General features: G+C 48.0%; 11 protein-coding genes and 1 non-coding gene across 12 annotated transcripts; 5 read left to right on the forward strand and 7 right to left on the reverse strand.

Annotated features, from left to right (window-relative positions):
* Positions 1 to 877: 877 nt before the first annotated feature.
* Positions 878 to 3,229, reverse strand: BKA55DRAFT_498783 (uncharacterized protein; the record flags this gene model as incomplete). Its single annotated transcript, XM_046186586.1, has 2 exons — positions 878 to 2,678; positions 2,730 to 3,229. 2 exons carry the CDS (start codon positions 3,227 to 3,229, stop codon positions 878 to 880), a joined length of 2,301 nt encoding a protein of 766 aa, XP_046056331.1.
* A 992-nt stretch (positions 3,230 to 4,221) lies between these two features.
* Positions 4,222 to 6,382, reverse strand: BKA55DRAFT_548967 (cyclophilin-like domain-containing protein). The gene has a single exon (XM_046191156.1). It carries the CDS (start codon positions 6,246 to 6,248, stop codon positions 4,599 to 4,601), a length of 1,650 nt encoding a protein of 549 aa, XP_046056332.1. The 5' UTR covers positions 6,249 to 6,382; the 3' UTR covers positions 4,222 to 4,598.
* A 433-nt stretch (positions 6,383 to 6,815) lies between these two features.
* BKA55DRAFT_t7 lies at positions 6,816 to 6,915 on the forward strand. The gene has a single exon. It is a non-coding gene; the product is annotated as a tRNA-Leu (tRNA).
* Positions 6,916 to 7,499: 584 nt separating this feature from the next.
* BKA55DRAFT_682656 (uncharacterized protein) lies at positions 7,500 to 8,441 on the forward strand (the record flags this gene model as incomplete). The annotated part of the gene is made up of 1 exon (XM_046198385.1): positions 7,500 to 8,441. The coding sequence occupies one exon, from the start codon at positions 7,500 to 7,502 to the stop codon at positions 8,439 to 8,441; it is 942 nt and encodes a 313-aa protein (XP_046056333.1).
* Positions 8,442 to 8,759: 318 nt separating this feature from the next.
* BKA55DRAFT_532219 (cyclophilin-like domain-containing protein) lies at positions 8,760 to 9,316 on the reverse strand (the record flags this gene model as incomplete). Its single annotated transcript, XM_046189312.1, has 2 exons — positions 8,760 to 9,185; positions 9,239 to 9,316. The coding sequence occupies 2 exons, from the start codon at positions 9,314 to 9,316 to the stop codon at positions 8,760 to 8,762; spliced, it is 504 nt and encodes a 167-aa protein (XP_046056334.1).
* Positions 9,317 to 9,922: 606 nt separating this feature from the next.
* BKA55DRAFT_15155 (uncharacterized protein) lies at positions 9,923 to 11,467 on the forward strand. Its single transcript, XM_046184946.1, has 2 exons — positions 9,923 to 10,497; positions 10,549 to 11,467. Exons 1-2 carry the CDS (start codon positions 10,283 to 10,285, stop codon positions 11,141 to 11,143), a joined length of 810 nt encoding a protein of 269 aa, XP_046056335.1. The 5' UTR covers positions 9,923 to 10,282; the 3' UTR covers positions 11,144 to 11,467.
* A 940-nt stretch (positions 11,468 to 12,407) lies between these two features.
* On the forward strand, positions 12,408 to 13,581 carry BKA55DRAFT_682659 (uncharacterized protein; the record flags this gene model as incomplete). The annotated part of the gene is made up of 2 exons (XM_046198386.1): positions 12,408 to 12,831; positions 12,884 to 13,581. The coding sequence occupies 2 exons, from the start codon at positions 12,408 to 12,410 to the stop codon at positions 13,579 to 13,581; spliced, it is 1,122 nt and encodes a 373-aa protein (XP_046056336.1).
* A 163-nt stretch (positions 13,582 to 13,744) lies between these two features.
* On the reverse strand, positions 13,745 to 15,789 carry BKA55DRAFT_548974 (JmjC domain, hydroxylase-domain-containing protein). The gene has a single exon (XM_046191157.1). It carries the CDS (start codon positions 15,452 to 15,454, stop codon positions 14,018 to 14,020), a length of 1,437 nt encoding a protein of 478 aa, XP_046056337.1. The 5' UTR covers positions 15,455 to 15,789; the 3' UTR covers positions 13,745 to 14,017.
* A 1,311-nt stretch (positions 15,790 to 17,100) lies between these two features.
* BKA55DRAFT_532223 (uncharacterized protein) lies at positions 17,101 to 17,863 on the reverse strand (the record flags this gene model as incomplete). The annotated part of the gene is made up of 3 exons (XM_046189313.1): positions 17,101 to 17,444; positions 17,509 to 17,597; positions 17,673 to 17,863. 3 exons carry the CDS (start codon positions 17,861 to 17,863, stop codon positions 17,101 to 17,103), a joined length of 624 nt encoding a protein of 207 aa, XP_046056338.1.
* A 150-nt stretch (positions 17,864 to 18,013) lies between these two features.
* Positions 18,014 to 19,190, forward strand: BKA55DRAFT_669496 (uncharacterized protein; the record flags this gene model as incomplete). Its single annotated transcript, XM_046197943.1, has 2 exons — positions 18,014 to 18,872; positions 18,910 to 19,190. Exons 1-2 carry the CDS (start codon positions 18,419 to 18,421, stop codon positions 19,188 to 19,190), a joined length of 735 nt encoding a protein of 244 aa, XP_046056339.1. The 5' UTR covers positions 18,014 to 18,418.
* A 1,167-nt stretch (positions 19,191 to 20,357) lies between these two features.
* Positions 20,358 to 22,065, reverse strand: BKA55DRAFT_495369 (uncharacterized protein; the record flags this gene model as incomplete). The annotated part of the gene is made up of 2 exons (XM_046186278.1): positions 20,358 to 21,943; positions 21,996 to 22,065. 2 exons carry the CDS (start codon positions 22,063 to 22,065, stop codon positions 20,358 to 20,360), a joined length of 1,656 nt encoding a protein of 551 aa, XP_046056340.1.
* Positions 22,066 to 22,717: 652 nt separating this feature from the next.
* On the reverse strand, positions 22,718 to 25,833 carry BKA55DRAFT_15256 (uncharacterized protein). The gene is made up of 4 exons (XM_046184951.1): positions 24,937 to 25,833; positions 24,656 to 24,837; positions 23,257 to 24,603; positions 22,718 to 23,205 (listed from the first exon to the last, which is right to left on the reverse strand). Exons 1-4 carry the CDS (start codon positions 25,691 to 25,693, stop codon positions 22,822 to 22,824), a joined length of 2,670 nt encoding a protein of 889 aa, XP_046056341.1. The 5' UTR covers positions 25,694 to 25,833; the 3' UTR covers positions 22,718 to 22,821.
* Positions 25,834 to 26,786: the final 953 nt, after the last annotated feature.

Raw genomic sequence — 26,786 nt, forward strand, 5'->3', positions numbered from 1 at the left:
CGGAGGCCTGGAATCGTCTATTGCCCTCGCACTCCATTACACATAGCCTCCATGGCAGCATCCTAATAAGTTCTCAATAACGGCAGTGACGAGAAATCTAGGAAATTACGACCACATCATTATAAGCCTAGGATTCTTATGACGGTATTATTATATGATTGAAAGTATTATAATAAGTATTGTGTTATCTTGCCTGCGTGCCTTTGGCCTCACTTTTTATGCTGCTGGATTGGTATTTTGATATTGAAGTATTATAATAAGACTTAGGCTGAACTTTTCGACAATACGAATGTATCACCTATTCCTCTTCTCCTGAACCATGAGGATGGTCCATGACGACCTGAAAACTCTGAGGTCGATTCGGACAAAATTGATAGGGAAATGGGGCAATCCCTAACACATCTGTTACAAAGTCAATCCCATCGAAGGTTACGAGGAGTTCACTTAGCCATGAGTGTTACAGAGGCACATACTGAGAAGTGGTTGATTAAAGAAGGACTATTAATCGTGCTAAATCGATCAAACATCATATCATAAAAGCGCGCCAACTGCCCCCTATATCAATCCGACCGAATAACTCAATACCTCCCATGTTCGTCCATGGAATCTATAAATATTTTCTTTCTGCTCTTAAGATAACAGCAAATATTTGATGTCCGAAGCAAACCTGTTTGTTTTGGTTCTATTGAACCTTTTGCTGGTGCTCTTTGTTGAGAATGATCGTTAGTCAACACTGCAGGGACAAATACCCACCCAGGTGAGGAGAAAGGTATGTGTTGGGAATAAATACAATTAAGGGCCAAATTGACCTGGTCATTTCCCTGCGAGAACACAATTCCTAGTCTTGTGTAAAGTCCGAGGAATCCTCAATAGAGTGCTAACCCACGCGTTGTCGCTTAATTCCTCGATCGGGTGCGCTGTCTAGCCGCAGGTCATTGCGGGGAATATCTTCTGTACCTGCGGGACTCGGAGTATTGTGGTGGCTCACATGAGGCATGGAATGTCCTGCAGGTAGTGACGGATGCAGGTGGCTCGGGTCTGTATCAAGGCTGAAGTTGAAATCAGTGCCATCAGTGTTGTACTGCCCATCGCCAAATAAAGCGTTGCTGTCAAAAAACTGATCGAAATCTGCTGACTGAGGATCGAAGTACGCCTCGTTATCACCCAGACCGGGAACATGCCCGGAAGGACTCAATGGTCCGAGTATGCTACCAAGTTCGCTAATCTTTGCATCTTGTTCGCTTTGAAGACGTCGAAGTTGATCCAGATCCAACTGGTTGGTGTTGATCTCGTTCAAGGACGGCGGTGCCATGGGAGGTCCCATGATAGGGGAAAGCGACGGAGGTGGGTTGGATTCAATGGGTGGGGGTGAGACGGAGGTAGAGGTAGAGGTAGGCATAGTAGGCATGGCCATGTGGGCACCCGATGTAGGTATTTGAGCAGCAGCAGGTGCTGGTGTGGCAGAGACTGAAGTTGGAGCGGGGGTTGACCTGGCAGATGGAGCAGAAGAAGACTGTCCAGCCATGAAATTCACCAGTTTGCTTCGCTGGGCATTGCTCAATGTGTTGGGGGCGTTGGCCACAAGCTCGGCAGCCTCTGGCAGGTCCAGGCCATGGCTGTTGGTTGCGTTGTGTTCGTTGATCATCTTCAGCATCTGCTCATGAGGGTTTGCCTCTAGCTCCTGACGGAGAGTGGGGGAATTTGTGTCACTCGGTGAATTATCTTGGAGCTCTGTGACATGGCCCATCTCGGGGTTGTGGTGGTTAACATTTTGGTAGGCCGAATTGCCATGTGTAGACCCGTTTGGAGTAGGCGATCTAACTGATTGGGCGCGGTTCTGGTTGGGGATAGGGGGTAGCAGGCCGCGAGCCTTCTTATGAGGCGTGCCGTATGTTGAAGGATCCATCTGTTGGATGAAGTCTCCCAGATCAACCACGCTGCCATGTTGGGCAGACTGCGGATTCTGGTTCGTGAGCATACTCGAAATAATGTCGTTTACATTCTGCGAGTTGCCCTGATCCTCCAATGTTTTTCGAAAGACATTGGCAAGAAAGTTAAGAATGGCGTTGATGGAATTCTGATGGCGGTCATGCTGATTCTGGAACATGACCGCCTGTTGATAAAGATCGTTGTTGTTTCTTTGCAATCGATTGATGGCTCCGAGAATTAATTTCTGTTGTTCTCGGACTTTGCTCAACTCTTCTCGAACGAGAGTCATCTCTTTCTTTGGTATGGGCTGAGAATCACCAGCTGGTAATGATCGAGGAGCCTGGGCTGCAGAGGCTCCCAGTCCAGAGGCAAGAATGTCCTCAGCTACCCCTTCATCCTCACTGTCGTTATCGATCTCAGTACCCTTAGCACCCTTCTTTGCTTTGCTTCCACTCTTGGGTTTATTGATGAGCCACAGAAGATTTGGATGGCCGCGCCGGAAATAAGGGTTTGAGTACTCGCTGGGACTCTTGTTCTTGCGCTCACTGGCTCGCATTGAATTGTCCGACAGACCCACACGTTTATGGAAGCCGTACATGTTGAGCTGCCGAACAAAGGATGCGTAATTGTTGTGTTTGAACAGTTCCGGGATTAGAGTCTTCGCAAACTCATCCTCATCAAGCACAATGAACGAATCTCCCTTTTCTGACCATCGGATCAAATCTTCGTTCTTGCGCTCTTCCAGGAAACTTGACATGGTTAGTTTGCTTCTTCGATTCCATGCTGATGGGAAAACTTACCTGCTCAACTTTTGCACAAATGGGGGAATCTGCTTGCGCTTTGCTTGCGCCTCTCTCTTGGCCTTCTGGGCCATCTCCTCCAATATTTCAACATTGTCCTGCTCATTCAAGTTTTCGGAAGGGTTTTGTTGAAGCAAAGCATTGTCATCGCCAACAAAGTTCCCCCATGGTTCAACTGCTCCATCATAGGGTCGAGCATTGGTCGGAACAAGCGCGCGATTCATTTGCCGTCGAGCAAGCGTGTTCGATGGCGTCGGCACAGGCTGAGCATACTGTGGCTGTGCCTGAACCAGACCAAATGAGTTCCCAACATGAGCATTTCCATCCATGATACCATCAGCGCCATTCATGAAGTTCGAAGGGTCGCCTATTCCATTCCAACGCATCACATGGTCGCCAGCCGGGTTCCCTACGCTGTACTGTGGCTGCATTTGCTGTGGTATGGGCATCATTGGGGATGCTCCTGGTGCTGCTCGTTTCCTTGGGTTGGGCGCTGACATGAAAATGGCTCTGGCTCAATCAGTGCTTCTTTAGAAGCGATGAGATTAAATTTGTGTGGATTGGCGTGATCGATGCCTAATCTAGTCGGGTATGATTTCGAGACTTGTGACGTTGGCCGCTTTGGAGCCAGTTCGCCTTGTCGCCTTGATCGAAAATCGATTTCACGCAATGTGTGCCTTGGGAGGGCGATAACTCGGGAGAGTAAATGTGATTTTTATTAACACTTCTGTAATTGCGTGTGCGCAACGTTATCCGTTGTAAGCGGTCAGCGATTGAACCTTTGCTCGGTCGTGTCCGGGATGTGATAAGGGAGAGTGTTGGACGATTTCGAGGGAGCAGATAAGAATCGCCAGAGCGCCTTGGAAGGTGAATGCGAAAAGTTGCCGCAAAAACCACGGTCAAACGGAATTGTTGGTGAAGAGGCACAGCCTTGAAGATATGATTATGGAGAAGATGCGCGGAACTGAAGGCTAAGGACAGTCACACGTTTGCTCTACCTTCGTGTACGGAGCTCGCGTAGTGATGTCTTAAAGCAGTGTGAGTTGCGCAGCGCGTCTGCCCAAGTTATGTAGTCTGAAGAAAAAGGCTGGAAGGCAGCCTGCGGTCTCGGTCGGTGTGCCTTGGTCTATATAGATCAAGGGAGATAAGAAATAGTGAGCGGCATACCTATCCTGAAACGGTAAGTAATAGGCGATGCACAGGCCGGAAGCTGAAAGCGAGCAAGTACCGATGTTGCGATTCAACGGTGGTGCAGTTTGCGTGACGGTGATGATGCTGGAGTTGATGGTCGCGCTGCGAATGGGTCTTCCGGAGCATTTGGAGCGGATGGATTGAATGTCAAATATTTTTAGGCCAATCAGATTCCTGACAGAGACATGGGCCCCAGGTCTTCACGTGATGATAAGACGACGTATCTCGATCTTCAACGTTGAAGAAAGCCACAGCTTTAAAGCCCCTTGGTGGCGTTTTGACAGCTTTTTTTTTTTTTTTTTTTTTTTTTATATGTATGACATTGGTCCTCTCAATTTCAGAGACAGAATGTCTCACTTTAATTACTTGCATCAATTCGGTCATTGACTACAAAAAAAGTCAAAATCTCATCGTTGCTATGCGTCCTTGAGGATCGAGATCGGTCATGACATATATTGTGGGGACGGCAGATGCGACTCGTAATGCCACTTTTCTTCAGCGAACAAGCATTGGCGTCATCATGTCCCATGTCAGCTCAGACTAGGAGGGGCACTATTAAACCTGGCCTGATGCTTTTATGCTGGGTATCATACACAGACTATTCCTAATATGGTCTCAAACTTTACTTGTCACCAACAGCTTTGAACCACACTTGGCCTATCTACCTGATCTTCTCGGTTACTTTGCTCCTCGACCTGCAAGCGATGCTGCCTGAGCCATCTTAGCATTCCTTGCTGCATCTCGTGCCTGGTCCCATGCTCTTCCGGAGTTTCCCTGCCGAGCATCGCGCGCAGCTCTCTTCTCATCCTTGAGAGTCCGAGCCTTCTCGCGCGGATCAATGACAACAAGCTCTTCTTCTGCCTTCTTACGGTTACTCAGATCCTTGCCTAATTTGTCTGCTGCGAAGCTTAGAGAATGAGACATCCATCCTTCATCATCGCTCTCGTCTTTTTCCTGCTTATCCCAGGATGTACAGCTCTGACAGTTTGCGATAAAGTGTAAATCACATAACTCGGCTTCATCATCTGGAGCATGGGTACTTCCCTCTTCACGTATAGCCCCGGTTGTTGTATGTTCGTTATCCTTTTCCGGGGGTGCCTTCTCCAATCTTGACTGGAAGGCCTTGAGCATGCGGAGTGTCTTTGCGTCCTCGCTCGCTGAGGTGTTAGCAGCTCCGGGCCTTCGCTTCCGGCCCCTGATTGATGTTTCAGGGATCATGGATTCGAGTGCAGACTTCTTTTTCTCCTTCACAGGTTCCTCCGCATGAATGGTCCGTCGCATCGATGCTTTCAGAGCGGCCATCTCCTCGTTGGCTCGCTCTAGAGCGGTCTTTTTGGGAGCCTCCGGTTCATGTGATTGGTCCTTCACCTCCCTGGTCGTAAGCGAGCCAGGACTCCGCCGTGTCTCATTGGATGGCTGATCAAGCGTGGCCTTCCTCGGCCCTTTGTCGTTGACCTCATCTGCGATTGATGAGAGCTTCTCCGTTACTGTTGGCTGCTTGACTTTCGGCTTTGCTGGTTTCCTGGGAATTTCGTCTTCCTCCGCATCTTCCATGACAATTCTCGTATCAAATTTCTTTTTCTTGAGCACTGGCATGTCGTCATCACATTCCTCGTCGCCGAAACTGAGCAATTGTTTCCCGCCTTTCCGCTTCTTCTTTTTATCCTTGCTTGTTGCTGCTGCTGTTTTAGATGGTGCTTGGGTAGCCACTCGAGATCGCTTCTTCATATCATCGAATGGGTTGACTAATATCTCTATTCGTTCGATCTTAACTGGGTAGGTTGGGCGTTCCGTTGCTTCGTTTACTTCCCCCTCGCCCATTTTCGCCAAGTTGTAGATCGTGTCGCCAGCAATTCGGCCAAACAGAGTGTTCTTCCCATTCAGCTCCTCGGCCTTGTCGAGCGTGAAGAAGAATTGGCTACCATTGGTATCTGGACGCGATTCGTTCGCAGAACCCAGCAGACCACGTCGATTGAATTTGAGTCGAGAGTGGAATTCGTCCTTGAAATTGATTCCTGTTGGTCCTGCGTTCTTCCCCTGGCGCTGGTCCATGGGCCATGGATCTAGGTCGCCGCTGAATGCGCCTCCATCGTAAATGGACTCTCCGCCATTGCCGGTGCCTGTAGGATCTCCACCTTGCAATATGAAACCTGGAACTAATCGATGGAATATTGTGTTATCGTAATAGCCGTCGAGCGCTAGTTGTAGGAAGTTGCGACATGTCAACGGCGTTTGCTTCGCGAATAACTCTACGGAGAGTTCGCCCCGGGTGGTGTGGATAATAACTGAGGCAGTGGGCTGCGGTTCAAGATTATAGATCGCCGACATCGCGACTCCCTGAGTCTTGGTGATCGGAGATTGGGTGTTTACTGTTGACGTTGTAGAATTCAAGTCGCGTGTGATGAAGGCTGGAAGAGCTAAGAAGAAGCTTGGCTAGGTCTGCATGACAGATCCACACCGAGTCTTATCGATAACATCGTCATAGCAGAATTCCTAGTAGGCGGAAGAAAAAGAAGGAAAACAGCTATGGGAGATGCGAGTCTTATCTCTCTAGCAATTACAATAAAATTGATTCAAATTATTCCAAGCTTAGGGTTATTACTCTTAGGTTTAGACTAGATCGATGACAACATAAAGGTCCAGAAATCTGGCGTTTTCCTGCCCAACCTTGAAAGCGTCAGCACGTTATGTCGTCGATATGTTGCACAAACAATTGATTAAGCGACCGATATACAACGATCGCAACTACACTATAATCCAGAGGACGTTTCTGCAGGAAGTCAATGAACTGTTTTAATGATACTCTTGATTAGCCTAGGTAAGCATGAGAAAGTGAGCTGCTTATGAGCTGGCTAGCAAAACCGTTGACCAACAAGCGGGTCCTCATGACTCTTCGGTGAGATGGCCGAGTTGGTTATGGCGCCAGGTTAAGGTTAACCTTAACACCAATTTCCTGGTGGAGCAATCCTCCTGGGTTCGAGTCCCAGTCTCATCAAGACTATCTTTTTTCCCTCTTGTGTAGAGGTAGCTAATTACCTATGTTTTTGCTTATGTTCCGGTCGTACATGACCTGCAAGCTTTTTGTAGATAGACTTGTCAGATGACTGGCTGGGTGCCTATTAAACCATCAGTCATGCCTTGTCTTGTTCTCCTTGTCCAACATAGAATCTCTGTTTGAAGTGTTCAAAGAAAACACAGTTCACGTAGAATTCCCTACTTGGACTTTCATCAATAACACGCAGTTATAGCATTGTTCAGAGTAACTTCAACTATGATATTGTTATCGGCCATTATCCAAGCAATCGCCTAGGGCCTGCGTTCAGCTGAACACTCATCATTGTTTACCATTGTTCATATAATCCACGGATCATCTTTCTTTGGAATGAGTCCTCGAATATTGATACAAAAGTCTGCCGAGTTTCGTGTTATTCTTCATCTCATCACACGCGGCTTCAAACTTCTCGTTAAGGTCTCAGTTTCAATTCAGTTCATGTCGTCAAGCTGGTCTAGCCGATAAAGAAGGTTACAAGAGGTGTAACCCATCGACACTTGTGCCCTTCGAGAACTCCCGACGCATCCATGAACTGCCTGTTCTTCACGGGTATGTTGTCTCCCAATTCCAAGCAGGCCCCTGTCCCTGGCTTCAAGATTTGCTTCAACGATAGCAGAGATGCAGAGCATCGTATATTCCACATCGACATCAAGGATGTGAGAAAGTGGCGAGACGAGTTCAAGCCAGAGAGGCTTGGTAACAAAGCACACCGAAGGCGTCAAGACACCGGCGCATCAATGCGTCAATGGGCCATCACCAACAGTTCCTTCGTTATTGGCAACCAAGAGGATTTTCCCATTCCAGAACTCGAGCCAGGATCCCCCGACAGTGAATCATCATGTGACTCTCTAACTCTTACAATGGAGGAGTTGGATCTTTTTGGAAATACGAAATACAATGACACCATTGATGCCAAAATAATTGCAGAACGGGTCAAGGCCAAAAGGATCCTCGAAGGTACGCTGATTCCTCCCCCTAATCGCGAGTATGAAGGTGATTATGCCCTCTTGTTCCGATTATTCGCCGCCATAGAGGAGTGGGAACAACAGTCTGGTCTTGTTGATGATGGTCCGAAAGGGTGGAAATTTTTGCATGGCATTATCACCGCGGGGCAGAGCGATGAGTCCAATGAATTTCCTGCCTACCATCCCAGCCAACGAGCATTTCTCCTTCTTCGGCATTTCAGGGGGCCTTTCCTGGTTACCTATTCTGTTCGAAACATCAATGCTTGCAGCCATGTGCAACTCTTGAAGCTCATTAGGCAGATGGAAACAACCGGATGGAATGACATGATTTATGTCACCCAGGAGGGTGAGGAGATCCCTTACCGCATCGAAAGTAAGAAAACCCCCAAAGTGTTGGAATGGCGAGGCTTTGACGATGAGTATGGGCATCCATGGATGCCAACTAAACAGGCTAGGGGAGGCAAGAAACTTAGGAGCTTTATCCTAAACAATAAAAAGACTTAGGTAAGTTTAGGTAAGTTGAGTAAAACTTAGTAGGCCTTTAGACTAGTTATTTTTGGCACCTTACTTGAAGGGCAGAAGTTTTCTTACTTCTCCTAGACAGGGAGTTTGGGGTTCCGGTATGGTTTAGGAGTTTTGGTTGGCGTGGGCGAGTTAGGAATATAATGATAGTCTCCAAAATGAAGTTTCGTGCCATTAACCGTGTGCCATTTTCGTCTTCCTTCAGTGATGTACCGTAGCGGTAGTACAGTGCTTTCATTCGAGGAGGTATGGGTGCAATGTCATGGCGTAACGATAAGTACGAAGGACATTGTCGTTATCTCAACCAGCAATCGGATTGGCGTGGATCGTCACATTTTCGATACGGACTGGCTCCTTGGGTCTGTTCTTGCGGTCCACCTCGATAGCTTCCATCTTGGCCAATGTCGCTAAACCCTCGTCTCCAATGACGCGTCCAAATACAGTGTTGAGTCCGTCCAGATGCGGCGCCTTGTCGAATGTGATAAAAAATTGCGATCCGTTTGTCCCAGGTCCCTTGTTGGCCATCGACAGCACGCCTCGAGCACCGTGTCGTAGCGCGGGCCGGATCTCGTCTTCAAACGCACCTCCCCATATGCTGCGTCCGCCTTTGGGGTTTTCGGGGGGATTTGGTGCCGCGGGTGCGCCAGTCTGTGCCATAAACTTGGGAATGAGGCGGTGAAAGGGAGATTTATCGTAGTAGCCGGAGCCACAAAGGGCAAGGAAATTCTGGTAGGTGTGAGCGAAAGACCTGGATTGAACATATACTGGATTATACGAACCTCTGCAGTTTTGGGAACACTTTCGCAGTATATCTCAACCTTGATGTCGCCGTGTGATGTGTGCAGCGTGACTGACATGGCTCTTGTCTTCAAGGTGATGGTGTTTGACGATGAAGGAGATGCTATTCTTGGTTTGGAAGAAGAATACCTAATGCTGCGTGGTAGGTGTTGATAATGGAGCATTGAGAAGATGATTGGGCGAGGCCACAATTGTCAACAATTGATGACTAATACAATCGACAACATTGCGGATCTACCTTAGGTAGAATATTTCTCAGTGCCTTGTGCATACTAAAAGTTACCTCTACAAACTCATGATTCTAAGTCGTTAGACTGGTGGATGTGCCAATAAGCATTTTACGGATGAAAAGAGTTGACGTGTGTTGAGATGTGCGCCGAGTGTGCCATGAATACCTTAACTGGGTTAGCCGCCTTTACATTCATTATGAATACTTTACATGGTAACCAGTTCTATCATCAACATATCTGACAAAAGGGAGAGATAACCTGAGTCTCAGTTATTCGGAGCCAAGATACGCATTAGTCTGAAGCTTGAATAAACACCTAAACTTACACTACTAAACACTGCTATTTCGGGCTATATTCTCACCAGTTATTACATGTATATAATCGCGTATCTACAATACCAAATATACTTATAAGAGTTAGGAAATATCCAAGAGATCCTCCGTCTTGTTCTCGTATCAATTGGCTGCTAAAGGACCCCTTCTGTTCATCAAGACATAGGCGAGCTGCGTACGGATTCCTGCAACTTTGACGTACTTAAAAACTTCAACTCATTGTTCATGCCTTCTCCGGCTGGTGGTGTTTCTTTCCCCATTCAGCGTATTATCCCCCACCCACCTCCCCCCTTGAGCCGTTTCAACGATATCATCGCACTTTGGGCGCAGACCTCATATTGATCTTCATTCTTTTTTACTGAGGATCTCAATTCACGGAGAGAAATCAACGTCACCTGCGCACGGGCAACCGCCCTTCTTTTCTTGAGTCTGTTGCCTTAACACCTACGCTACGCTGTCAGTTATGGAGAGGCTGCCCCAGGAGTGCCGCGACAATGTTGCAACTTTTCTGGGGGAGAATAACGTGAACAACCTGGTAGTCGTGTCGAAAAAGTACTATGACTCCTTTGTCGCGAGCAACTTGAGACAACTTTGGTTCGAAGGTCTCCCGAAATTTCTTTCCCACGTGTTCAAGTCCTTGCTTGCAATGAAGCCTAATGAGAAGTTTGAACTTATTAGGTGAGTTGTCTTACATCTTGAGCATGTGAAATGGTCCTAATAACACCCAAGAAAGGCAGCAATTATCCTGCAGAAGCGTGGGCGCATCGGGAAGCAGCTATCACTGTACGAGAAACTTGGCCCACTACTTGTCGAGAGTATCTCGCAAATGACCGGACTACAAGAGTGGGCTTTGGCCCTCGGCGGCTGGCCCCAAGAGCAAGAAAGGATTCTCTGCGAGCTCTTGATACGGACCCGGAAATGGAACAGGCTCAAGTCTCTCAAAATTTTGGCTTCACCAGAGATCTTATGTGCTGTTCTCAGCCGCTGCCTTCCCAAGATTCTCGAAGCCGTTAATCTAGATGGGGAATACGGTACACGGACGTATATTGAGCTGGTGCGCATTTACTCTTCTTTTGGAAGCCAACACTCTCTGAAGAAGCTCAATATTTCCTCCAACCTTCACAGTCCATTGTTAAGTGAACCGATCATTCTGGGAATTGAATATCATTTCGAAGGTCTCATATGCCTCGGTATCCAAGGAAGTGCAAACGAACTTTGGGATTCATGGTGGAGGACTAAAGTCTCTGTGAGTCTCTTGCATCAGAAGCTTGTCGCTTCGAAAGATGAGCTGTCCCGTGTGTCGAAGAAGCACACATCTACTTAGTCAAACTCGTTGAGTACAATCTGCGATCTTCTTAACGAAACATCGACCCAAGAGCTTTGGCTCGGCATGCCATGCGCAAGCTTTGAACGAGATTCTGTTCTCGAGTATTTGAATGAGCCAGTAACGAATAACGCCGAGTGTGAAGATGCAACCGAATCTGAGCTTGAGCAATCGTATCGCAAACTAATTATGGATATCGCTTCAGCATGTCATCACATTCGCAAGCTAATAATCGTTAAACAGTCTGACCATGGAGCACAAAGGGTACCCAGAAGGCAGCTAAGTATTCCTCTCTTCTCCCACGAAGCGGATCAGACTGGTAACATGGGGGAGGAGGGCAAAAAGCCCGCGGAGATACACGTTGTCAGGTCATGTTATGGTGAAGGAACAAGCTAGGGAACGGACTGTTAAAACTTAATAGGAGGTCTTCCTTGGTCATTGCATACACGACCAAACGTCTTGACATTCGGAGAATATTTGTATCAAATACGGAGCTGTATCAAGAAGTGTTGGAGCAATGGTATCCAATAAGACAGACCACCTTCAGATATCCATCCGCCTTGGCTCAACAATTAAGGCTCACATTCAAATGATATAGACTCATTAGGATTTATAACTTGGTAGCTTGTTAAACCTCACTGCCTACGTATGCATAAAAAGATCTTGAACTCAATGGACGTTCCTACCCATGACATCACGCTCACATCCTCGCCCTTCCCGAAGGCTCGTTCAATCTTGGCGGCTTCTCCGGCATTAGCTTCCACTGAAACCCCCGTAATGCCCGCAGGGGCGGTAAGAAAAACTTGGGACTTGATAGTGGATGACAAAAATACTGACACATATTTAGCATGATTATAGTGAGGCTCTAATTGATTATTTTAGCTTGCTGATTGAAGATCGAACTTTTTGGCTCCCTATGGTGCCCCTGGCTATCCCCTGGGGAATAAGACGCTAACAGTTACAGACCCACTGGAACTCTGCGCGAAATAAAAAAGTCCTTGCTGTGGTTGGTCCCGTCCGGACCGATCGGCCTCTCCTGTTGCTGGTTGCTTCGCATTGGCATTCAAATCTCCCGTGTCCTAGCTTTTCTCATCGCTTTCTCTTTTTTCTTGTTCTCTCTAACCTCTACCTCTTCTTTTCCATTGTCGCCCTTGTTCTCCGTCGGCGGTTATTGTGTGTGATTAGGAAGAGTCTCACCGGGAAAGGAACGTCGTGTTAAGGACAGGCATCGCATCGCTGAGGGAACAATAACAAAACAACAACAATGCACGCATCCAAGATCTTCGCCTCAATTGGCCTTGTGGCTTCTGCTCATGCCACAGTCATCCGCTATGAGCGCGATCTCGAAGCCAATGCTCCTGCTCTCGAGAAGCGAGCCGAACCGACTGCCGCTTGGGTTACTGTCGATGATGAGATGCAGCCCGCGACGACATACACTCCCTCGTATACCACCGTCGATGGCACCACTTCCATGATCGACGCTCCTCCTCACGATCTTACCGCCACTGTCTACACCTACACCAGCTGGGGCAAGATTCACACCAGCACTGGCGAGCCTCCCAACCCACAGGCCACCGGCAAGCATGGCGAGGGTGTCTTTGCGCGATGCTACAACAAGGATGGCGATAATGCTCCTTTTTGCTCGCCTTACGCCAACAGCACCCTTGATGCTAAGAAGACATACTTTGGTAAGCAACAGAGCCATTGATGCGTCAATTGTAACAACTAACAGATTTTCAGTTACCTGGGATCCCGATTACTTCAACAAGACCAAGTCCTCTGATAACTCCACTCTTATGGTCACTGCCCGCCTCGACCTCTACAACCGTACCAGTGAATCATGGGTGAAGTACAAGGAGTTCACCGATTCCGCCGTCCCCGCTGCCTGGGGCTACTGGCCTTTCGAAGCCAAGAAGGAGTACATGAAGTACTCGCCCTACAACATCTCCATCACCCTCTACAGCAACAGCAACAACTCCCTCGAGAAGACCAAGTCCTCATCTCTATACCTCAACCTCAATGATGAGAACTTCCCTGAGAAGTCCCACGAGAAGTTGCCCGAGGGACAAACCCTGACCATCGCTCTGCCTGTCGTCTTCGGCTCTCTCTTCCTCCTCATTGTCGGTGGCTTCCTCTGGAACCGCAAGACGCGTCGTATCGGACTCGGCAACATCTCGAGCCGTTCTCGTCACGGTTACACTGGCCGTGCCAAGCGCCGTATCTTTGGCGCTAGGGACAATGGCATCCAGCTCGATACTTCAGTTCCTCCTCCCGGTGAATACCGTGACGCTCCTCGGCGTGCTCGCGCCGACAGCGACGGTCTCGGCAGCTTGGCCGGTAGCCCTGTCGATGCTACATTCCCTCAGCAGGGCACCACAGGTGGTCGCAACGCTTTCCGCGACGAAGTGCGAAGACAGGAGGAGGAGAGACGTATGTAAAAAGAGGTGGAATGCCTGTTATTTTGGATATCATGTAATTGCTGGTGACACCAAGCGATTTTGTTCCAATGTGTACAAATGACTTGTGATAATGTGCATCTAGATGGTTTGAAGTTGGGTGTAACGTTTTCACACGAAGCATAATGAAAATTAATACGAAAGTCTAAGAACGAAAATATTGTGACCTCTTAGGTCCATGTGACAAAAGTACTCTGTACAGGAGGGCAACGCCAAAAACAACCAAGTTCCGAATCCGTAATATCATAGCCATCTGCCGAAAAGTGTCATACGCCGGGCGTCACGGGTATTGAAGCCATCCCTAGCAAAATCCCACCCCTAGCAGATTGCAATAGTCGATGCTCAAGACATCAACAAGCAAGCCGGAGCAACTCCATAAAAGCATGTAAATGAGCAGTATCCTTCCCCATGCGCCGTTCTAGACCTTGGCCCGCTTAGTGTTCCCAGCACCTTGTCCATCGTCCTCGAAACGCCTCTTTGTTTTTCCAGGTGCTGGTGTCGCGGGAGGTGATTCTTGTTCTGCCGTCACATCAAAACCAGCACAAAGGTCGAGCTGTGTCTCGCCCTCTTGCAACGGCCTCAATAAGTCAGCGGGGATGGCCGTGGCCAGCTGACACTTCACCTCGCATGGTTGGTACGTATTCGTTGTCCAAGCATCATCGGCGTAGTTTTTGGCCTCGGCGATAGTATATCCTGTGCTAAAGCCCTCGTGGTATGCATCTGGGAGAATTACTATTGTCTCGCCAGGACGCTGATCAATGATGCGGAACGGAATGCCAAGTTTTTCCAGTTTCTGGGGAAAGAAAAACTCGGCTCGATGGCGCATAAACTGAGAGCACTTGTCCTTCCGGCCAAGTGCCTCTTCAGCAATATCAACCGCAGTCGAGGGAACCACGATCCAAATCTTTCGGCCTTTGTAGAGATGGTTAAGGGAAACGAGCCGGAAGTCTTCTGCGTGTATTTGAAAGCTGGCTCCGAAATGGGGTCCTGATTCATACACATATGGAGTATGGATTCCAGGAATTATGGCTTTTGTGTTGTCCAATTTATCACCTTTGAGGGGATAGATGGGACTTCTTTCAGGAACGCCGGCTTCAAGGCGTTGCTCGGGGGTCCATGCAGGCACATCAACTCGATAGCGTACATTGCGAATCTGCTTGTGATCGTTCTTGCGATATAGTTTTCGGAGCTGGTCGATGGCTTTGATAGCCGTGACATTGCACTTCGTACCTGTAACAGACGAGTTGAAACTGCCGACAGACGGAACTGTGTCAACTCGCCAGAAACTGTTCCTTTTAATTTGGGTAGGGCGATATGCATTCGCCGGTACTTTTTGGGAGTCCTTTTCTGGGAGGTCTTCTATGAGTTCCTCAGGAAGGACGATTTTAAAACAACCGTGGCTTTCAGCGTTAAGACTTCTGGCAAATGCAAGATTTGCCGGAAAGTCGTTCCATTGCTCGACAGTTGGTTTGAGTCGGAGAACTTCATGTCCCTCAGGGCCATCCCAATCAAAATCGATTGGGTCGAGTTCAGCGACAGGTTCATCCAATTCGGATGGTAGATCACTGAGAATTGAGCTTGCATCGTCCCGATCAAGGTCTGGAGAGAGTGACGGGACCCGTTCTAGCGGAGATGGTCCATTCGTAATGATGTCTTGGTCTGTGGTTAATTGAGACGTCTGAGGATACTGTGGTTCGATGACGTTTTGCTTTGTATTGGCGGGGATTGGACGTTGCTCGTCTAGGAGTTCGGTAGTGGGAAGTGGCCCAGGCGCAGGCGCAGGTTGAAGATGCGAAGAGTGCTGAAAGTGAAGAATAGGAGCCGCAAACTCATGCGGCGGATGTTGAATCTCCATTGAAGCCGGGGGGAGCCCGCCTCGCCAATGCGACAGGCAAGCGATGAGGTTTTGGTGTTGATTGATGTCTGACAGTGGAGAACAAAAGTGAGAATGAGTGTGAGGGTGAGCGAGAAAGGCGGCGAGTGAGAGATGAGCGCAATCGCCACTTATTTTAGGACAGAGGCCAGAGTTTTTGTATGCGCCGTGAGGCTCCGAACTCGCATTCTTGACAGCGAACAACCAGGACAAAGGCGTAAAGAGTCAAAGGAAGAACAGGAAGCTTGTGCACGATGAACGTTTGAACAGAAGAGAAAATGGAGGCTACCTAGGGTAGTAGTAGTAGTCAGGTAGTGAGTGGCAGGTTGCAGAAAAGAATCCCCCATGAGAAACGGAATGTCGACCCAAATAGTACTAGACCAAACGAGTGCAGGGGGGCACCTGGGGCTCCCGTCAGTGGCAGAAAGTGTGAGGGTACTTCCACAAGGAAGCTGGTCGCCACCGAAATGCATGTCTCCTTACCAGACAGAGTTGTAGTTGGTGCCAGCGAGTGGATGACCTGCGGTTCTGCGCTGCAGTGACTGCTCTGCACTGCACTTTTAGAGCGGGCGGGTCACGCGGGGAGTTCAGGGATTGGTCAAAAAAGAAGCAAATATTTGATTCTAGCGGGAAAAACACCTGCAAGGTCCCTGATTAGCGCGGGGCACTGAAAACCAAGCAGCCAAGTTCCATGAATTCAAGGGGGAACAAAAACAAGCTGTCATCTAAATGCTATAAAGAATTGTCACCTGTGAGCGATATTTTACAAAGCTGAGAGAACAAAGAACGGGTTCTTATTATCAAAGGGAATGCTTTTTCTTTGATTCTTTGATTTTACTTTTAGAATCAAAGTTTTCTCCTACCGGTGGAAATGGTAGACGCCGCGACGGCGGCTTCGTCAGATGGACAAAAAGAATCGAGTTTACCAGGTAGTCTTTGTTGAAAACGAGTGGAGCAATCGAGCCCAGACCATAAAAGGGTAAGTGCGTGATCGTCCCGCTGAAGCACTTTTTTGTGACGTTGAAAAGGTGACAGGGGTCTTTATCAATCTAAGGAAGGTCTTCAATGACCTGGACATTGAAATCCGCTGAATAATATTAGAGGGTTCCGATTGCCTCAAAGGCCGTGACTCTGTGAGTGGCGGCAGCCCAGAGAAAAGCCGCCTTTCCCGACTTCTCAGGCCTGCAGGTATATGCAAATAACCTAAGGGTATCCTAAAGTTTGTAAGTTTGTACTGCAGTTTAGGAATCACGATCATAAAGCAAACAAAGATTTGTTAATTTTAGGCTAGGGTGATTACATTGCAAACTTAAACTCAAGTAGTAACTGCTGAGATGGGGCTGGAGTATATTTGACTGTTAGAGAATAAGAGTCAGATCCTGAATTGAGGTGGCTCTATTGTCATTTCCTGTTCTAATACCCTTGTTCTCACATCTCAAACGATTGTCTGATATTCCCCTTGAACATCAGTATGGACCACCGCCGGGTATACCTTATCCCCTTGTTCGCATCATTTACCAGCAAATATTCCTGCCTCAGCCTCTTCTCCGACGATTTCGTGAACACCGCTTGGGCTTTGATTGGAAGACAAATAGTTCCAGTTTGTATCATTAGAGAGGCGTGCCAGTTTAGTAGGCCGGAGATCCATCACGACACCCATTCGCGATGTCGTCGAGTCTGTTCTTTAGAGACAGAAACACTTCTGCATCAAGGTTGTCCTTGGGGTTCGCATGCGAAACTGCCTTGATCAAAACTCGTAGGCATTGCACATCCCTGACTCCCTGCACGTCTGTTTGCCTGAGACTATTGCTATTTAAGGCTCTGTCATAGCAACGGTGGATTACAGAAACCAAGGCAAAGAGGCCGAGATGTTGGCCGGAGAGTTTTTTAAGTTCGTCGGATGCGGTGCCTGTGGAGTTTCTTGTTTTGTCGCATGGGCCAACAATACGGCCGATGCGTGGTGCGAGATTGTCTATAATGTTAAGAGTAAAAGTCTTGATGGGTGAATTTCGAGAGTCCGCAGTACATGATCTAACCAGGTGTAGTCTTCCATAGTTTCATCATGACACTCCCTAATGGCCGTCCAGAGCTCTTGGTGTGATGGGAAAGTTTCCAAGTTGTCAAGCTAATTAATTGTGTGTTTCTAATGTGTTGATTGGTATAGAAGGCTGTCTTTGATGTAACTCTTGATCTGAGATACCTTAGTCTTTCCGAAGACACTTGAGGGACCGGATTCGGGGCCACTTTGGGAACTCCATCTTCATCCAGCTTAAAGTGGTGAACAGGCGAGATATTGATGTATCCCTTTTTGACCATGTCGTTGAGTTCCGTTTCTAATCGACGCAGAGCGTCTGCACGAAGAGACGATTGGTTGCCATTCGTAGTTGGCATGATCAATCATTCACGAGGTGGCAAGAATGTATGTTTGTAAAGGGCGGGGATTTAAATTTACTCACTTACAGGCTTAGAGGCAGTGATTCACTGCCAGAAGCTCGTACCTATCCACTGAGCCCGGCATAGCAGGTTGTCAGATATGAACAAGAGGACAAAAGACTACTAGTTAAAGAGTCTACTAAGTTTATCTTAAATTATCCTAAACTATCATAAGTTATGCTAAATTCTCCTAAAATTACCTAAGGATTTATATAACTTAGAAATAAAGTCTTCGGTTTTCTGCCACCCAAGAACAAGGGGGTTCTTCAATTGAAGGACTTCAGTAACAAGCCCAGATCAACGCCAGCAAGAACAAGGCCGTGGCACGACTTCCGGTCACAATTGTTTTTGAGCACTTCCACAAACTCAAACCGCAAATGCCCAAATCTGCTGCGGATAAACTTGTCCAGTTCCTCAAAACAGACAAATGGGTAGCATGCCACCAACCCTAGCCAATACCGACTGTATGAAGTCCTAAAGGGCAACGGACTTATCAAACAGCTTCATTTTGGCATGTGGATAGTTGTTTTGGCCATCTGGCCCAAAAACTCGTCCGTTAGTCAGATTGCAGAGGAAATGTCGAAGCTCTGGGGAGCGAAGTTCCCCAAAACGAAGCCGATTTTCCCAGCAAACATGACCGACAATGACATTGCGGCCAAGTGGGAGGGGCTTGTTCCGAAGCTCATGGATAAAGAGCGTGAAAACGATGACAACAAGCACGACGAAGAAAGCAAGGACAGCGATGACGACGATGACAAGAAGAAGAAGAAGGACGAGGGCTCTGATACCGACAGCGGTACCGACCTCGAAGATCGGAAACGAAAGCAAAAGGTTCTTGAGGACGCCGAAGAGGCTACTATGCCTAAAAAAAAAAAAAAAAAACTAGAAAAAAGGGCACTGAAGATATTGAGCCGTGGGATCTTACTAAGTCCGACGATGAGGATGGCCCTCGCAATACGGAAGCAGAGTCAGACACGGTCAAAAAGCTCACAAAGAAATGGCAGATATGAAGGCAGTGATCTCTAATCAACAAGAGACTATCAAAGCATATAAGCATAACGCCAAGCAGCACCAGATCGTTGTCCAGAAGCGGGATCTTGAGTGCAAGGAACTATCTTCGGAAAACAGACAGTTTGAGAAAGAGAACGAGAAGAAGACTGAGATTATCAAGAGACTTAAACTTGAATTCAAGCGACAGGACGAGACAAACGCCAGTCACAAGTCCAAGGATAAGGACAACAAGTCTAAGCTCGGGGACGCTGGCACGCAAGAACAACTTCTCTAATAATGACGATGAGGATAAGGAGGAAAGCGAGAACGTGAAGGGTGATAGCGATAGCGCTGAAGATGACTGACAACCACAATAAGAGCAATAAAGATAATAAGGTAATAACAGAATCACCCCAGCCTAGAAATGGTAAGTTTTACTTTAGGATTAATACTTTAGGGCACTTTAGGACACTTTAGGACACTTTAGGACACTTTAGGACACTTTAGGACACTTTAGGATACTTTAGGATACTTTAGGATACTTTAGGATACTTTAGGATACTTTAGGATGCCTTATATTTCATTATTTTTATATATGGCACATAAGAACAGCTTCTCCAGAGGCAGATCGCGGAGATGCAGAACAATATCAACGACTGGGAAAGTGTAATCCAGGACCCCAACCAAGATCATCCACCCATTCTCAACGTGGCAATTGCCAAACTTGGTAAGGACATGGAGAAGAGATTTGACAAGGTGGATAAGACCATGAAAGACATGGCGAAGGTAGGACAGCAAGATTTTGATTCTATGGCGAAGAAGCTATCCGATAAGGATAAGTAGTTGATCATAGTTCAAGGACGATGCAGTGGATTCTGGTTTTGGGCTCGCACACGGTACAGGGCAGTGATGCAAACAAAGATTTGTCATCTATATTATTGTGATGTGATTCAGAATGATTTATGGCTATGAAAAAAGCGTTGAGAAAAAAGGAGGAGAGAGACAATGATGGCAGCGGGAGCGACGCCGAAGATCGAAACGAAAGGCAAAGCTATGTGTGATGCCCTGGACGCCACCACACCAAATAATAAGAGACGACAGTGTTGGTTCTATGTTCGATCTTATAATCTCCGACGATGAGACCATGGCCGAGTGGTAAGGGTTTATCACCAGCCAAGGAAAAGCATAGTGAGTGATGGCGACGGCGACGGCGACGGCGATGAAGATGACAAGAAGAAGGACATGTAAGGTAAATACTGGCAGCTCTACCCACCTACAAATAACACTCATAAGTCTAACCTTAAATCTAGGGATAGACCATAGAAACATTAATAGGGGATTGTATGTATATCATACGACCATTAGTCGTTTTCTCCTGAGAGGGATGGTAATTCTTATAATGCAGACCATTCTCCATCTATATTATATTGTTACATGTTCCCGGCCAAGATGTCTAGAGTCATTATGCCCTTGGACTATGAAACATTTCCCTCGCAAAGCCTCTACTGAGTCTTACAGAGCGTGCCAGTATGGCAGGTAACTTCTTCCAGCCATGTGCTGCAAACCACCAACTTGCCACGCCACCAGCTGCGAGACCCGTGAGACTGATGAGCCACATATCCCAATTCCTTGCCTTCCATATCGACATACGCATATCTGCTGTCTGCAGGTGCATCGGTCGTAACTCAGCACCCTTCTTGAATCGAAGTTCTTGATCTATCATAACTTCCTCGATAAGATCAGCTGCAAGATGTTTGCGTTTAGAGTTGAGAGTTGCTATGCCTTGCATACGGCGTACGTTCATGGCAAAGGAACCATCTTCGTCAGTTATGATGCGTGAAATAGCGGAGGCGATGGAAGATGGTGTGAGGTAGGATTTATCGAGAGATATGCCCACGCCGGCGGTTTTTAGTCTGGCACTGTTGCAGAGCTGGTCGAAGAAGTACCCAATAGCGAGGACTGGTGTTCCGTGGAAGAGAGTTTCATTGGCACTAGAGCCGCCGCCGTGCGTGAGAAAGAGGACTGTATTAGGGTGTGCTAGGCTGGCGCGCTGTGGTGCAAAGACAGGAAGTCGAAAATGCGGATGTGCATCGTTAAGAAGACCGGCAACAGATATGCTCGAACCATCAGATAGACTATAAGACTTGGAGGTGTCGAAATTGGCGCGAGGCTTTTGGGGAATAGACCATATGACTCCGTTGATGGAGTCATCTTCGAGAGCTTGGATGAACCCAAGGAGATACTTTTCAAGTTCTTCACCCGGAAGGTTGACATGTGTCCCTAGGCACACGTAGATGGTCCTATCATGGCTACCCAGAAACTGAGCCAGGTCTTTGTCCAATGGAAGGTATTCATCGCTGAGAATAGGTCCGACAGGTGCCATAAGAGGTGGCAGTTCCTTAGGTGCTTCAAGCCCCCAGAAGGAATTGACCAGAACAAGATAATCAGGCTTGGGGAGAAGAGAATGGCTGTAATTGACGCCAGCATCAACACGCATTCGTTTCGTCCATATTAACCAGGGGATAATAGTAGGAAGCGCAGCGAGAACCACAAATTCGTTCCAGAACCGTGATGATAGAGAGGCATGTTCCGAAGTCAACGCACCATCGGCTTGGAATCCAGGTTGTCCAGGATGATAACTGACAGGCGCCATGGCATAAGGCATCTGAGGCCAGACGCTCGCTAGTTGGATATTGAACTGCTTGAGCATATCCCTCGCAGCGCTATCGGCAAAGAAATCTGCAACGATAAAGTCAGGCCTTGTAGAAGCATCTTCACATAGCGCTCGAAGAGATTTGTAAGTATCCCTCCAAAAGTTGTCAAAGAAGTATTTCGACTTCATCATGGGACCGAAGCCGTGCTCATGACGCCACAGACGCATTGTTTCGTAGTGCAGATCCAAATCGTCTTCTGAAGCGGCGGGACCAACTGTGTAAACAGTTTTTATGAAGGGATAATTAGCTGCCCAATCTTCCTGGCCTGCGCAGGTAGCGAATTGGACATCATGGCCTCGAGAGGCGAGGACAGCGCCTATTTCGAGAACTGGAGCTATTGTCGTGTTAGCTTTGATGGGTGTCGAGGGTTCTGGAGAGGTACCAACCTGCATGAGTGAAACCGCCTGTTGTGGCAAGCAGAAGGATTCTTCTGCGGAATTCATGGCTGTTAGCCATTATGTTTAGGCTCAATAGTTTAAATTAGAATGTGTGTTGTGGAATTGAGATGGGTTGGTCTGTATCGACCTATGTATGACGCTTAGTTCTAGTGGAGGTTAATTAATGCCTGTCAAAGTAGGCGCTAGGTTCTGTACAGGGCTGAAGTTGGATACCCAGAGCAGAAGACCGAAGGCTTTACGTAGTCCTATCTAAATACTGTAAATACTTGGATAAGTTTAGGATAATTTAGAATAGACTTAGTAGACTTGTAAGTCTTCTAACAACCCGAGGTCGACATATATACGGCGCGGAAAAGGATATCATAGATAGTCGATAACATTCCATTTCTCGTCTATCTCTATAATCTTCGTCCATCGTGTAGTCTTGTCTGAACTGGAGGACGTCATCTAACTCGCTTTGGAACAAATATCAAAGCCATGTTTGATCCTCCTCTTGGTACTCGGCACACTTACATATATATACTCAATCCAGGGCCTATGTCTGTCTGCACAATGCATTACCAACAGCAATCCTAACGCCGTTCCCATGCTTTCCACGTGCAACATTACCCAACTAAATGTCCCTTTTCATCTCAACCCGCTCATTGTCGAGATACGTTCAACGTTGTCTCGATATTATCGACCAATCCAAGACAAAAAAACTAGGACAGCATCAAATAGCTAATCCAGTGCTAAAACTGGCGTTCAGGGGGTATAAAGCGTTTTCCGGTTGCAAAGGCAAAGTCCGGATTCTTAGAAATGAAGTGAAAGGTAATTACGAAAAGTCATCAGGTCGTCCGGATCTGGCCATATCGTCGGCTTGTTGAGCCAACTCCTTGGCCTCACGCGCCAGCCCAAATGCGATGGGTGGCAGTGTTTGTACCCACATGCGCCATTCGTGAGAGTTGGTATCCATGCCAATGTTGGACATATCCTGGCCTTGATCAGCAGCCTCTAGTAGTCGTGCTCTGCAGTTTGCCAACTGGGTTGCCATTTCGCCTAAGCCGTATGCTTGTGTTTCTGAAATGATGTTGCTAACAATCGCGTTGATAGAGCCAATCTCGCCTGTAATCTGTCGCATCTCAGCATCACCCCGGATGGTGTTCACAAGCTGCTGGATATCAGTCGAAAGGAGAGCATTCTGATCCTCAAGGTAGAGCTGAATAATTGGTTAGCGATATTGATGATCTAGCGTCGAAGGGTAACTGACTTTGAGGTCTTCGGCGGCTCGGGGGTCTAGCTGATGCGATCCTTGCCCATTGACTTGGTTGTTCGCATTAGAGTGCCCGAGCCCGATTGGTACCGCGCTCGCCTTAGACATGGGCCTTCCAGAATATGGCTCCGCGGATTGACGAGGTGAGCCCAAAGGACTGTATGCCGATGAGTCAATGCTTCCTCGCATACCACCAAGACCTTGGAAGGGCGGTGGAGGAGGGAGTCCGACTTGAGTAGTCGAAGGATGCTCAGTAGCTACAGGGGAAAAGAGTCCACTGGAGTCCGCAGGGGTTACAGTTCCATCGTCATCATCCAATTCTTCAGCGGGAGTTGTCCGAATCTTGACCAGGCCAAGAAGCTCCACGATGGCAGCAGCCAAATGTGACGCTGCTGTATCGAGTAGTGAGACGGGGGACATGCCGGCGCTATGAGCAAAGTTCTTGGAAGCCGTGATGAGGTTGTTTGCGGTAGAAGATACCTTGGATCTGATCTTGGCCTGTTGCTGTGCGAAGTCTTCATCGTTATTCTGTGGGACCTCGATGTCCTTGGTAATGCGGCGGACGCTGACAACAACGAGCTTCATTGCGTCGATGACCTTTTCTGGATCTTCAGTTCGTGCTTTTTGCAGAAGCTCGTCAATGGCGATTTGAAACTTGGTGACGTGAACATCTTTAACAAGTCCTCGGTCATCCATAAATCCCTTCTCCCGGACATGCTTTGCTGCGTCATGCTCAATGCCAGGACCAGCGGAAGATGCACGCATGTGTCGCAATTGCGTTTTTGCGCCCGCGTATCGGTTCTTCCACTCGTGAACCTCGCGCTCGAGTCTCTCGATTGTCTTTTCCAGCTCTGCATGTCGTTCATGCGTTGAGCCACTCTGTTGCGAAAGTTGGCGCATCTCAAGCAAGAACTCCTGGGCCTCTTTTCGAACCTCTTCTGTGACTTGTTGTTGTTCTCGGAGTTCCTGTCGTAGCTCATCATTTTCCCGCTGAAGGTCTGAATCTGATGCAGCAGGCCCAGTATTTCGTGCTGATTCATGTGCTGCGGCCACATCGTCCCTAAGCCTTTGTGTCTCGATATCGTGATCCTCTCGCACACGCTGCAATTCTTGCTTCATTGAGTCGTTCAAATTTTGCGCCTCAGCTAGTTTGTTCTCAAGGTTGAGTCTCAGGTCATTCCATTCCTGTTTCTCCTGGTTGGTAGTAGCAGATCGAGAACGTTCCTGGTCCAGAGCACTGTTCATCTCGTCTTCCTTCTTCCTCATAGTATCTTCCATACTATCCAATTTTTCACGTAGTTCTCGTACCTGATTTTGATAATCCTCGATGAGCTTCTTATCGGCCTGTGATATGTTAGGAGTCTTGCCCTTTCCATCAAGATGTTGCAGCACAAACCTCCGAAGTCACACCGCTTCCGGCACTCCGCTTGCTCTCACGATTCGGATCTGGTTCTGCAAATCCTTCACCTTCGTCGTCTTCTTCAAGCATGGTACTTTTGTTCGGAACGATCGTGTTATTCTGGTTGAGCTGTTTCGGGGTTGGGCGTCCGTAATCGCCATTCTGGGCACCTGGTGATGCTGGCATACCGTAAGCATCTGTCGGTCCAGGACCTCTCATAGATGGTGCATCAGAGGGTCTCCTCATGCGGCTTTGACCTCGAGGGGGAAAGCCATTACCATTAATTGGAGTACCCGGTCCCCTGATTGACATGGGGCTTCCACTGCGGGCGAGATCAGCTCCTACAAATCGAGGGAATCTTCGTTCTAATTCGTGATAGACATCGGCGGCCAGATCTCGGAATCGTGGTGGGCCAAGAGACGATAGCCTTTGGCGAGCCTGGTTGCGCTTGGGGTGAAAGTTCTTCTCGGGCAGCAGAAAGGAGGGAGGACCATTTGGTGCGTTCGGCGGAGCCCTGGCAGTGGCCTGTCGTCTTATCAATTCGTCGAAAACATCGGTACTAAGCTCATAAAACTGAACCGAGGAGAGGCGCAAAAGCTTGTCGCGGGCTTTGTTGGGCTGCTGTTTGTGATTGGGATCTCGGGTATTGAGAAAAGTGCGCAGAGCAACGTAGTGCTCGCTGAGGACGGACTCGTCGAGATCGCCGCGGACGCTGTTACGACCACTTTCGCTGCGAGCATAGAGCTGGGTTCCGTTGCTCGACCGAGCAATTGAAGCAGGCGGCGAGGGACCTCCAGTGCTTCTAGGACCAGGCCCAGGCCCGGGACCAGGTCCTGGACCGTTGATAGGAGCGCTCGGGAAACCGTTGATACTCATGGTGCTGTTGGAGCCACCCGAATTCGGGGGCGATGCGAGATTGGAGCGACCGTTGGGATAGGGGCCGTCTTCGGGACCTTGATACTTTGAGACAGAAAACTCGCTACCGCCTAGAGAGATCGGGGACAACGGCGCATTGCGTCCCAGGCTGATGCTCATGATGGAGAGAAAAAAAGACAGAAATGCGAAACCGAGACGATGCTGGAGGGAGATGGAACTGGAACAGCACCAGCCGCCTGTCTCATATGGACGCCACACGGGGACAGGGTCGAAATGAATACAGGCTGCAGGCTACCTCTGGTTGGAATCTTTAACCAAGGTTCCCCCACAACTTTGGCGACTTTTCAGGGGCGATGGGCGACGGAAGCGCCAAGCTTCAGCAGGTGGCCGGAAGCGACGAAAAGCGGACGATTTGGAGTGTGGCTCAATGGCAGGAATGAATGATGGGGGTGGTGATGTTTGTGAGATGGAAGTCAAGATACGGTGAATTGAAAGAAATGATAAGAGTTGAAGAGCAGGGGAAAGTAAGGTATTGCTTGCCAATCCTGGTCCGTTTGCTTCTGCCTTTTGGAATAAATGATGAATTAGTTGGATGAAAGAGAATAAATCAAGGACAACCAAAGAAGAAAGACAAAGAAAGGAAAGAATGCAATGCAGATCAACCAACGATCGACTCAACTCAATCAACTCAAGTGAATCCATCCACTGACCCTGACCGACCCCAATTCCATGGATCCAAAAGGGGGTTCAAGTCAAGTTGGGTTTAGACCGAATCGGGTGTGGTTGGATGGATGTTCAGGGGACAACTCCACCATCATCACCAACTGGACCTGACCTCACTCAGCTTAACTTGTTCTAGAAAATAGCGTACGTACTGTGCAGTTAAAGCCAAGGTGCCCCAAGTTTTGGGTGGACAATCCGAGGCGAACGAGTGGACATCAGACAGATATAGCACAGTGAGTGAGATCTTTACGGGAAATGAGTTCTCGGTCTTTGTCTTCTGGGGTGAGAATCCAGAATGTCCGGGTGCCCCGGTCTGGCAATTTATTAAATCGTTCAAGACGGAGTGTTAATTTCTTGAGTCCACCGAGGCTGGGTGAGGTATTGTTCGGAAATGGTTTTTTGAACAATAGTTGATAGTAGTTGGGTCATCTTTGACCTTCCAGCTACCACTTTGGCTTGGTTGATATCAAGACATCGAATTGGCTTCTTGCATCTGCCGCTCGTGTAAAGCACCAAATGGAATGATATG

This window comes from Fusarium redolens, assembly GCF_020744475.1.
Source record: "Fusarium redolens strain MPI-CAGE-AT-0023 chromosome Unknown BKA55scaffold_1, whole genome shotgun sequence".
Classification (NCBI taxonomy): Eukaryota; Fungi; Ascomycota; class Sordariomycetes; order Hypocreales; family Nectriaceae; genus Fusarium; species Fusarium redolens.

Bases quoted from the DNA above. Each gene is read 5' to 3' on its own strand.
- BKA55DRAFT_548967 (XM_046191156.1), bottom strand. From the start codon at position 6,248: ATGTCGGCGATCTATAATCTTGAACCGCAGCCCACTGCCTCAGTTATT.
- BKA55DRAFT_15155 (XM_046184946.1), top strand. From the start codon at position 10,283: ATGGAGAGGCTGCCCCAGGAGTGCCGCGACAATGTTGCAACTTTTCTG. The intron at 10,498-10,548 runs GTGAGTTGTCTT...ATAACACCCAAG, and splicing joins GAGAAGTTTGAACTTATTAG to AAAGGCAGCAATTATCCTGC.
- BKA55DRAFT_548974 (XM_046191157.1), bottom strand. From the start codon at position 15,454: ATGGAGATTCAACATCCGCCGCATGAGTTTGCGGCTCCTATTCTTCAC.
- BKA55DRAFT_15256 (XM_046184951.1), bottom strand. From the start codon at position 25,693: ATGAGCATCAGCCTGGGACGCAATGCGCCGTTGTCCCCGATCTCTCTA. The intron at 24,604-24,655 runs GTTTGTGCTGCA...AACATATCACAG, and splicing joins GAAGCGGTGTGACTTCGGAG to GCCGATAAGAAGCTCATCGA. The intron at 23,206-23,256 runs GTCAGTTACCCT...CCAATTATTCAG, and splicing joins GAGCCGCCGAAGACCTCAAA to CTCTACCTTGAGGATCAGAA.